This window comes from Actinia tenebrosa, unplaced genomic scaffold, assembly GCF_029948245.1.
Source record: "Actinia tenebrosa isolate PJP-AT-01 unplaced genomic scaffold, QUT_ActTen_1.0 PGA_scaffold5__44_contigs__length_20552954, whole genome shotgun sequence".
NCBI lineage: Eukaryota > Metazoa > Cnidaria > Anthozoa > Actiniaria > Actiniidae > Actinia > Actinia tenebrosa.
In genome coordinates, this window is record NW_028292582.1 from 18,785,011 (window position 1) to 18,796,392 (window position 11,382).

General features: G+C 33.9%; 1 protein-coding gene across 1 annotated transcript; it reads left to right on the top strand.

Moving 5' to 3' along the window:
• The first annotated feature begins 827 nt into the window (after positions 1-827).
• On the top strand, positions 828-10,076 carry LOC148906801 (uncharacterized). Its single transcript, XM_089037695.1, has 3 exons — positions 828-963; positions 4,044-4,142; positions 9,813-10,076. The coding sequence occupies exons 1-3, from the start codon at positions 937-939 to the stop codon at positions 10,059-10,061; spliced, it is 375 nt and encodes a 124-aa protein (XP_088893821.1). The 5' UTR covers positions 828-936; the 3' UTR covers positions 10,062-10,076.
• The last annotated feature ends 1,306 nt before the right edge of the window (positions 10,077-11,382 follow it).

Below are 11,382 nucleotides of genomic sequence, written 5' to 3' on the forward strand. Positions count from 1 at the left end.
ACGAACTGAGCTAACTGGATAATAATGAAGGTGCAATAAGACTGCCTTATTAAGTTTCCATACATGTCCTGTCCACTCTGCAGCAAGCTTAGCTGATGAAGAAACTAAATGAACTGGCACATGCAGTCCTTTGTTGAGTCCCTTGTTTTTCTAACAGGTACCCAAGTCTAACAGTAGAAAAAGACAATAACAACCAATCTATTAATGATAAAATTGAAGAAGTTAGCATTCATGTTCCTCAATATTTTGAATCTTCAGAGTGGAATATGCTCCGCAGCCTTCAATGAGCTCCTATTCTACCCCACATGTACCACACTTAAATCAAACAAGCCTTCAAGCTGGCTATGAAAATTCCAACATGCAAAGTACTCGGAAATCTCAAAACTCCCATGCTAAATAAAAATTTATACAAGTGTTGCACACAAAGTAAGTAAACTCATTCCCAATCTCAGGTACAAGTAACTGTTCAAAGAAATGGGTACATAAAATTCGGTTTATAATACCAATAAATATTTCAGTCCACACTAAATGACCGACAATGATCAAATGAGGATCAGCTCAATTTGATTCATTACAACCGCAGTACAAATATATATTTCATGTATGTTCTCATACACAACGATGAAGTGCTTGCTCATTTATAGCCCTTTTAAATTCCAAAGCATTCTATGCAAAGCAAAACTCATTTATTTCTGTTTTATTTGCATTCAATAACCTCACTTGATCCACTCTCAGAGAGTAGCTGCCATGATAGAACAAGGTGGGAGCAAATCATGTAGCTTCATGTAGAGTCATTTGATTTGACCTTGTTATGTGAGGATCCACAAGTTTTCCACAGTCTTCACTGTCATATTATCTCCAGAGGCCTAGTGAACATACATGTCAACAACCATGTTGCACGTGCAAGAGAAGTTATAGTTCTATACAGTCAGTATCATGATAAGTGTGGAGACTCTGCAACAGGTAAGACATTCGATTAGAGCCAAACTTTAAGGTAGTTCTGAGCCCGAATATCAATATGTGTTCCATTAACATTTGTAAAATTTCGTTAGTTCATTCATATATAATGTATAACTTGAATCGTAGTCCCCATTGATCCATATGAGTCAACAACGAAAATCTCGCATTCTAACCGAAAGAAAACTCGGGCTAAACCCAAACATTACAAATAAAAACAAGTGTTGTTAAGAGGTTACTTTTATTCCACACTATTGGTATTTACATTCGACTTACCTCTGTTTTATTAATTGTACTTAGTGCTACATATTAATTCCATATCAAGGTCCAGACTTAGAAGTTTTCAGTCCAAAACGGTAAACTATAGCTTTCCCAATCTACTTCGCAAGGCTTGCAACTTTTACTTTTCTCTGCGAGCTGCCCATTGTACTTCTCTTTAATAGCCCTTAGATGGTCTACATGCACATCATGTTGCACAATCCAGTTTTTGTTATGAATTCCGCCATATTTTATCGAACATCCCGAAAGATAGAGGTCGTAGTAGGGGTCGGAAAATTACCAAAAATAAAATTCAAGTCGTTCTCTAAATCTATTAGATATAGATAGATAGATTGTAGATAGATTGTACTTCCTTCAACAGTAGTTTCGATTGAACTGGACTTCACTTTGTAAAACGATGATTTTTCAAGATTTTTGTGGAGGAAGGGATACATCAAAGTACTTATATCTTATTTGGGTTTTTTCCCGTAATACGGGCTGATATTTTACGAGTTGCGAATGTATTTTTCCGAGTCCCGTAGGGACGAGGAAAAATACATTCGCAACTCGTAAAATATCAGCCCGTATTACGGGAAAAAACCCAAATAAGTTATTTATTATACGACATTGGAAACTGATATGTATTTGTCCCTTTTTGAGCGAGTTTATCAGTATTTTTTGAGTTTTCAAGGTCCGCACGCTATCTCAGAAAAAACGTAAACACAAGGAAACCCATCAAGTGCCTTTAATCTTATTGGTCAATAGGCAAATTACATGACAACTGACATGAAACTCGTCAAACTAGATATGATCTTCGTAAAATAACACTTCGCATCGATTAAAAATGAGTTTACTAACAATCAAAAGTTTTGAAAAGTTAGAATCATGAAGACGAATTCCAGCAAAAAACAAAAAGCTTAGTGAGTTCACTAGTTCTTATAGCTCATCGTCGCTGTTTAATGGATCAATTCTCTTGAATTTCTTCTTAAAACTGGGGGATGGTTCAACCGCCAAAGCATGATGATCTCTACCAAAGTTGATAGAACAGTTATTGAAAACAGCTCCATAAAACATGCTTTGATTGGATTCTGGCTGTTCTGCAGGCTCAAATGGATTGGATGTCAGAGTACTGGAAAGTTGAAGCGGTACTTTAGGACTCAAGGCCGAATCTATCGTTAGTTTTCTTCCTTCGATGTGCTCACTTAATTTGGAAGACATAACGTGCTGTTGCTCTGTTGACGCTTCTGAATAACTATCCAAAGACTTTAGGTTTCTCTGGCCAGCCAGGGCTATTATATTCAGAGGCTCTACGTTTTCTTTTCGTAGCGTTGAAATCATGGTTCTTCGTGCCGAGTGGTTGGTAAAACGGCCTTCAATACCGGCGGCTTTGCACATCTCTTTCATGAACTGTGCCAGCGAGTGCTTTCCAAGTGGTTGTCTCTTGTACCATATCTCTGATGATGGTTTTTGAATGGCTGCCAAGTAGAAAGGAGATTCTGATTTTTTCATTTCTGGTGGTACATGAGAAATGTACTCCTTGAATAATTTCACTGGACAACGAGGTCCACCAGTTGCAAACATCTTAGGATTGAACGGACGATCCGGGACGAACTCATTTTCGCCTGTTCTAGTTTTGCTTCCGCGTTCCTTAATCCATTCCACGTACTCTCTTTCTCCATCTGTTTTGACTTCAAAGTCGCCGTATCTTACACGATGGTGCTCATCTTGTGCTCTCCAACCCAAGTAAACAGTGTTGTGAAACCAAACTGTACGCAGAAGGACTTGAGGATAATTGTTGCCAAGCTGTTGTTTTTGCCATAATATCTGAATATGGTCTGTACTCAGCCCCTGTGCCTTGTTTGGCTTCTGGCCTTTCCCACGCCTACGGAGCTCCTTTCTTTTGCAAGCCAAGGCTTCCCGAGAACGGTTGAATTCTCTATCCAGCAAAATGGAGTATTGTTTGCCTTGTTCTCTAAGGAAGCGGTCGATACTACGTAAATAGGAGGTAAGAGTATCTGGTTCAAATTCATCGCCATTTTGCTTGCGTACTTTTACCACAAAACAGGCTAGTAGTTTGTCCAGCTCATTAGGCGGTATCTCTTCAATTTTTCTTGTTTCTTTAATCGTTTTTGCCCACCTGTAGAAGACTTGTAAATCGTTATGTGTCTTTTTTGCAGTGTTTTTGTTCCTGTTTTCTCTTATGAATGTTGATACTTCATCTTCATCGGCGAAATTAGTGGTCTCGAGCTCGTTGTCCTTCTGTACTTCGACTGTCGTATCCTGCGGGTTTTCAAAAACTTTTAAAAGAACATCGTCATCTATTTCAAAATTGATGTCTAGGAAATCTAGGTCAGTGTTCGTGTCATAGTGAAGATTTTTTGGGTCACTTTCACCTCGAAACATGATGAAAAAAGTTGCGAAAAGCTGCGAGCGTATTATGCTAGTCCTGTCCCGGTTAAACCGGTTAAACCGGGACAGGACTAGCATAATACGGTGCCATATTTTGCGAGTTCTCTTGACCTTATAAGGTAAAATTACATAATAGTCGTATAATAATATCATGTATTGAGCCTTGTATCGTCCGCCGCCATTTTGTACTTTGTGATTTCCATTTTCATTCGGCCGTGGCGGTTGTGATTGGTTCGTTAAGATGACGTCATACCCTTTCTAAAAAACGTTTCTATTGGTCCATTCTCTCACGACTGAGGGCCGCCATATTGATAAATTGGAGTTGACTGAGAGGCATTGGGACGAGGTTAATTTTCAACCTTCCCTACTCCCTATAATATTTTGATTTTTTCATATATTGTCTCCTTTTGTAAACACAGGGTACCCAAGAGCAAGCAGCCTGTAAAACCGAGGGTGCCCAAAAAGCCAAAATTATTCTTCCTGTTGCCACAGAACCCAAAACCGAAAACATTAATCAGGTAATGCAGGAAGCCAAAAACCCAAAATATTTTCCAGCTAACACAGGAAGCCCAGAACCCGAAATATTTTCAAGCTAACACAGGAAGCCCAGAACCCAAAATAATTTTTGTTAACCCAGGAAACCCAAAATATTTTTAGTTAACACAGGAAGCCCAAAACCCAAAATATTTTCCAGTTAAAACGTGAAGCCCAAAACCCAAAATATTTTCCAGCTAACACAGGAAGCCCAATACCCAAAATATTTGTAGTTAACCCAGGAAGCCCAAAACCCAAAATATTTTCAAGCTAACACAGGAAGCCCAAAATACTTTTTGTTAACACAGGAAACCCAAAATATTTTTAGTTAACACAGGAAGCCCAAAATATTTTCCAGCTAAAACGGGAAGCCCAAAACCCAAAATATTTTCCAGCTAACACAGGAAGCCCAAAACCCAAAATATTTCTAGTTAACACAGGAAGCCCAAAACCCAAAATATTTTTTGTTAACACAGGAAGCCCAGAACCCAAAATATTTTTTGTTAACACAAAAAGCACAAAACCCAAAATATTTTTAGTTAACACAGGAAGCCCAAAACCCAAAATATTTTCCAGCTAACACAGGAAGCCCAAAACCCAAAATATTTTCCAGCTAATTCAGGAAGCCCAATACCCAAAATATTTTTAGTTAACACAGGAAGCCCAAAACCCAAAATATTTTTAGTTAACACAGGAAGCCCAGAACCAAAAATATTTTCCAGCTAACACAGGTGGCCCAAAACCCAAAATATTTTCCAGCTAACACAGGAAGCCCAGAACCAAAAATAATTTTCCAGCTAACACAGGAAGCCTAATACCCAAAATATTCTTAGTTAACACAGGAAGACCAAAATCCAAAATATTTTCTAATCTAACACAGGAAGCCCAAAACCAAAATGTTTAAAAAATAAAACAGGAAGCCCAGAATTCAAAATATTTTCCCACAAACACAGGAAGACGAAAACCAAAAATATTTTTAAGTAACACAGGACGCCCAGAACCAAAAATATTTTCCAGCTAACACAGGATGGCCAAAACGTAAAATATTTCTAATGTAACACAGGAGGCCCGAAATCCAAAATATTTTCAATTCGGAAGCCCAGAATCCAAAATATATTCCTGATAATCAGAAAACCCAAAACCTAAAACAATCAAATAATGCAGGATTCCCAAAACCAAAAGTATTTTTCAAGTAACACAGAAAGCTCAATACCCTTAAATATTTTTGACGGCGGTCACAAATGACCTCACAATCGGCATGGTTGGGTATCTTTTACATCATAGCTCAGATATTTATCACATTTAAAAAGATCAAGAGAATTTTAAGATGCTAACCATTAAAGATGAGGGCAAAGGAATTATCATTTCACTGGATTTAAGAGGAGAGATGTTAAAATGGTACTTCCCACTTGTGTAAGTGAAATCTTAGATTTCCCTTTGAATATTACATAAACTAGAAGACAAGCGATAGAAATTAATGAGCTATCTGTTCGCTGCATGCTTATAAAATTTGTCACTATTATCATTGATCAATACTTATACTGTATTTCTACTAAATTTTATTAGAAAATAGCTGTTAAGTAAAGTTAACTGCGGTGCTGTTGTTTCTCACGATTGTAAATCGCAACGAAATCATTGAGTTAAATTCGAAATTATTTCAAACTGCAATGGTGTTCATGGTAGTCTGGGGTATTGTATCACTAGGTGTATGAAGATCCCACAATAATTTATTTAAAAAAGTAAATGATATTGTATTTGAAAAACTTAAAAGTCTAAAGTCTAAAGTAGAAGAAATAGAAAAATTTCCTTAAATCAACTGATAAATATGTAGACACAATAAAGTAGCCAAGACTGTCGTCAAATATTATTATACACTTAACAAATAAACCGAGTCACAATTAAATAAAAATTGAAAATTTCATACTAAGTGACACGCGGAAAATTGTATTGTCATTTTTATTAAATGCCACTTGCGTTTTACAGTTTTCTTCATTAACCGCATTAAAAAAATTATAATTAATTAAAAAGTTTTACAAATTAGTAATATTAATCTATGACCTTGATTATGTGAAGAACCATAAATTCTTGACAATTTCTGCGGGATTCTTTGGGTTTTTGTGCTTAAAATATAACTTACCTTCTAAAACTTGTTTAAAGTTTTATTTTATTATAAATATCAATTTAAGCCTAATGAACACATTAACATTAAATTATTTTTCTTCCCAAAGTCGTTTTATTGACGTTTTATTTGCTGAAGTTGGCTGAAGTCTCAAAAATATTCTTAATGCACATTTTCAAATAACAACAAAAGCATTACATTAAGTTATCCTCTCAACTTTAAATAACTTTAAGATAAGTTAGAACATTTAATTTAAGACCCAATAGAAAGAATGGGAATCCAAACTTCATTATTTAAAAAACAGCTTTTGAAATATAAAAACATTTTTATTGCTTAAACAAAAAACTGTTAAAAAAGTAATGCTTTTGGAACAAAAACAAAATGTGTCGTTACCGTAAAAAGTTAATAACGTTTTCGGCGTTAGTGGTAGGTTTATTAGAAAAAGTAAATTAGAATAAGCAAAAAAAATAAAACTTTAGTAAATATTTCACATTTAGATGCTAATAATATAACCTTACTTTCGTTAATGCTTTAACAAATCAAAAACAGCAAAGTCAAAGAAAATTCTCCCTACGTGCCGTCTTATTCAAACTGACCAATGAGCGCGCGATAGATTAAAATGACGATAGCGTGTTTTGATACTCTTATCAAACATAGTTTTCGACCAATCATAACGCGCGTAGTATACCAATTATTTTATAATTAAAAAATAAATATAATTTAAAGTGTATATGACACGAAAACATTCCATCATTTAAAATGTATAGTTTGTTAGTAATAATAAATATATTGTAACAAAATTTGTTTCAAAAGCTTATTTCTTGAGATATTTGCGAAAGTTAATCCCAATTTGTGACGTCATTTTGTTGACACGTACTCTAGATTCAATAGTAATGTACTAAATATAAATTGTAATTCATAAAAATTAACAACAAAAGACATATTTTAGTCAGCTTTGTTTGATAGCTTACGTAGTACTCTTTCAATGTTGGGAAATTGAAAAGTGTAATACTTGAAATTAAGATTCTATATTCAAACATATTTCGTGTATGTGCAACTAAATCTGGAGATTCGTAAAAAAAATAAAGAACCATATAAATCAAAAGAAATTTATTAAGGACCTTTACTTACAATAAAAATACAAATAAATAAAAGGATTTAAATCTCATCTGATTACCTGTAAAAACTAACAGCTGATAAGGCATATTCCAAAGTGTAGTTTGCAAATTGTGCCTAGGAGTAATTGCACTACATCGATAGAAAAACAGTATTAATCGTAATAATTTTAATTTGAATGCATGTGATAAAAATGTTATAAAAATAACAATCCATATAGCGTACATTTTAAAATTACAAATGAACTTAAATCTTTTCACTGTTTTAAAAATTAAGGTAAAACGGGGAGAACAAAGAAAAGTATAAATAGAATTTCTTATTATCCACATATTATAATTATTAAATAACATTTTAAACCTATGGACAGTTGTAAAAAAACTTTTAAATATCAATTTCAAAAATGTATTTTGTGCTAAACAATTGAATAACCTAGTATATTATATCTTTCTTAAAAGATTTTACCACAAACAAAATCTAAATTTGTTTTTTTAGTTAAAGACTACTATAGAAAAGTTTTAAATTCTATTTTATTTTTTCACAAAATGTACATTAAAGTCAAGGAACTCTGAGATAAAAAAGTTATTAGGTAATTTATCATATCCTTTTTGTAACAGGATTTTATATACTTGTGATGAAAAAATATATACCTGCGATCAACAAATATATACTTGTGATCAACAAATAACACTCCCGCTAATAAGGTCGTTTAATTTTGTAATCACTCGTATAATTTCAGTCCAAATTGCACTCCACTCAGTTCAATTACCATCATAAATTATTACGTAATAAATTATACTAAATTGTTACAAAATCGATGATTAAAAAAGATCAGAATGAACAACAATAGTATGAATTAACCTCCGAATTCTGTACGAAAACACAGTTATCTCAAAAACCCAAAATTCTATGAAGGTGACCTACACAAACTCTTAGTAAGAATTAAAAGACTTTTACATGATTGAATGTATGGGTAATACTTAGGAAGGCAGAAATCCACTAATACTTTACCGGTTAAACGTAAAGTCTGTAATAACTAAAAACATTGTGTGCACCGGTTAATATATGTGTACAGATTTTCGTACAAAATGTTCGAGAGTTTAAATTTGAGTGGAAAATATTTTAGATTTTGGGACTCCTGTGTTACATTGGTAATAATTTACATTTTGGCCATCCTAAGTTAGCTGAAAGATATTTTTGGTTTTGGGCTTCTTGTGTTATTTAGAAAATATTTTGGGTTCTGAACTTCCTGTGTTAACTATAAAAATATTTTGGGTTTTGGGCTTCCTGTGTTATTTAGAAAATATTTTTGTGTTTTGGGCTTCCTGTGTTAGCTGGAAAATATTTTGGGTTTTGGGCTTCCTGTGTTATTTAGGGAAAATTTTGGGTTTTGGGCTTCCTGTGTTATTTAGAAAATATTTTTGGGTTTTGGGCTTCCTGTGTTATTTTAAAATATTTTTGGGTTTTGGACTTCCTGTGTTAGCTGGAAAATATTTTAAGTTTTGGGCTTCCTGTGTTATTTAGAAAATATATTTAGGTTTTGGGCTTCCTGTGTTAGCTGGAAAATATTTTGTGTTTTGGGCTGCCTGTGTTATTTAGAAAATATTTTTGGACTTTGGGTTTCCTGTGTTATTTAGAAAATATTTTTGGATTTTGGGTTTCCTGTGTTATTTTGTAATATTTTTGGGTTTTTAGCTTCCTGTGTTATTTAGAAAATATTTTTGGGTTTTGGGCTTTCTGTGTTATTTTAAAATATTTTTGGGTTTTTTATATTCATATCTATTATAAGGCCTTGGGTTTAAAATCGCAATTTCTTAGTAACTGGTTCTTCAGATAAAGATAAGCGCCCCTGAATAAACAAAGGTATGTCAAGCGCAGCTGTCATTTATCGATGTCTCAAAAACACGGTTTCTGGATCATTTCTCAAAATAATGACTATCTAGGCAAAAAACAGAAGTGGATTCAGTTAATTCAACTATTCACGGACTGTATTATACGGTTTAGATAGAATTCTATTGAAAAAACCACCGTACTTTTTGAGTTGAATGTACCCTATTTATTGGATGTATTTTACACACAAGAGAAAATGCATGACATAACCGGGGTCAAGTTAAAAAATCGTCTCTCCTTGAAATAAATGAGAACCTGTCAAAAAAACAGAAGTGGATTTGAAAACCCCGGGCTTTCCTGAACATTTTGGTATATAATTCATAGGAATTTGTTAAAATTTGGAACCGTATTTTGGCTGATTTTATAAGCTCATACTATCTGTTGGCTATACATTTGCCTCTTATGGTTTCTTAGGTTTCGTAGCCTCGAAAACAAGCTAACTACGGTAGTTAGCGAAAGAACAGAAGATTTACGGGTCATTTAGGATGTTGTGTCACGCAGTTTACTTGTGCTATATAACTTTACTTTTAAGGACGACCTATTGCTCTGGAAAGAGAGGAAAAAGACCGAAAAGAGCAAATATTCCAAATGTATGGGCAATTTTTTCCAATGTATATTCAAGCTTACAGATAATAAGCTGAAGTCGTGGAGTCATTTCCGGTTATTTGAGCTTATTATTTTGAGTCCATGTGTTAAAGGTCCAGTCCAGTCCAGTCCAGTCCAGTCCAGTCCAGTCCAGTCCAGTCAATGTTTTACGATATGCCTTATTGAATGCAAATAAAACAGGAATAAATGAGTTTTGCTTTGCATAGAATGCTTTGGAATTTAAAAGGGCTATAAATGAGCAAGCACTTCATCGTTGTGTATGAGAACATACATGAAATATATATTTGTACTGCGGTTAAAATGTATCAAATTGAGCTGATCCTCATTCAAATTATATTTTCAAAATCATATATGTGAACAGTGTATAGTATGCTTGCAGTATTTTGGTATGGGGTCTTCTCTTTTCAAAGACATAAAGCTTTGAAATAGCAATATATATCAAAATAAGTTCCAAAATGTGTTACAAGTGTTCTGAAGTGAAATAGCCCAAAGGTGTACAAAGCCATATATTTCAGTTATAAGGATGATTTGCAAATGGAAAAATAACTCGCAGTACTTCCCACAACAGCATTTTTGTATGATAAATCAGTCTTGAATTTACGTCATCTCATTTGCATATTGATATTTCAACTGTTTTCCAAAAAGAACATTTCACATACAAAAATTCTGCAACCATATTAACTACACTATTCACATCATTGATTTTGGAAAAAAAAAATCTTGATATACACTTTAATAATGGGGATACTGTCGTCACATAGCCATTATTTATGGGCAGGGGGGAGGGCTATAAAATTGCTTTGACCTGACCTTGACATTTATGAATAACATATGGTTTTGATAAAAGGATGGTATCTAGAAGAGAATTATTAGTTATGTTTAGAATTGCCACTAGCTAATCAGGGGACTCAGAAAAAATCCCGAGTCAATTGAACAGGAATCAAACCTGTGACCTTCTGGATATACTGTCCAGGTGAGTCTGTAATCAAGACAAACCAGTGGGATGTCAGTCCATTTTAGAATGGCACGAAGGTGTGATGGCATGATGGAGGTCAATAATGAGCAGGGTTTTATTAATGATATTGTCAACAAAGATCACAAAGTCTTCATTACCAGAAAAGTAGAACAGGGAAAAGCTTTTTCAAAAAAATATACCAAGAGTACCAAAGTTTTTAAAGAAAATGTCAGATAATTTGCCCCACCTGAATGGCCCAAAAGAGCTACTTCAAATTATCTGAAATGGACTGAAATCCTGCTGGTTTCTCTCCTTGCCTTCCCCCCAGAGGTTGGTTGTAGCAAATGACTGCGTAATTAACCCTGTGGCTTGCTTTTTGAATTTTTTAAATGTTAATTAATTTAAAAATTTTAATCCTGTCTCATCGCAGTGCATACAGAAAAAGTTGAAAAGAAGCTTAAAGGAAAGGCAATTTATTCAAAAATCAGCCATCCATTTTAGATCAGTTTAGTAATTTGCATAATATTGAGCTCCAAGTGAG

What these genes read in the sequence shown, in the direction of transcription:
- LOC148906801 (XM_089037695.1), top strand. Translation starts at nt 937, where the DNA reads ATGATAAGTGTGGAGACTCTGCAACAG. An exon ending in GTGTGGAGACTCTGCAACAG is followed by an intron (nt 964 to 4,043) that starts GTAAGACATTCG and finishes TTGTAAACACAG; the next exon opens with GGTACCCAAGAGCAAGCAGC. An exon ending in AAACCGAAAACATTAATCAG is followed by an intron (nt 4,143 to 9,812) that starts GTAATGCAGGAA and finishes TTTACTTTTAAG; the next exon opens with GACGACCTATTGCTCTGGAA.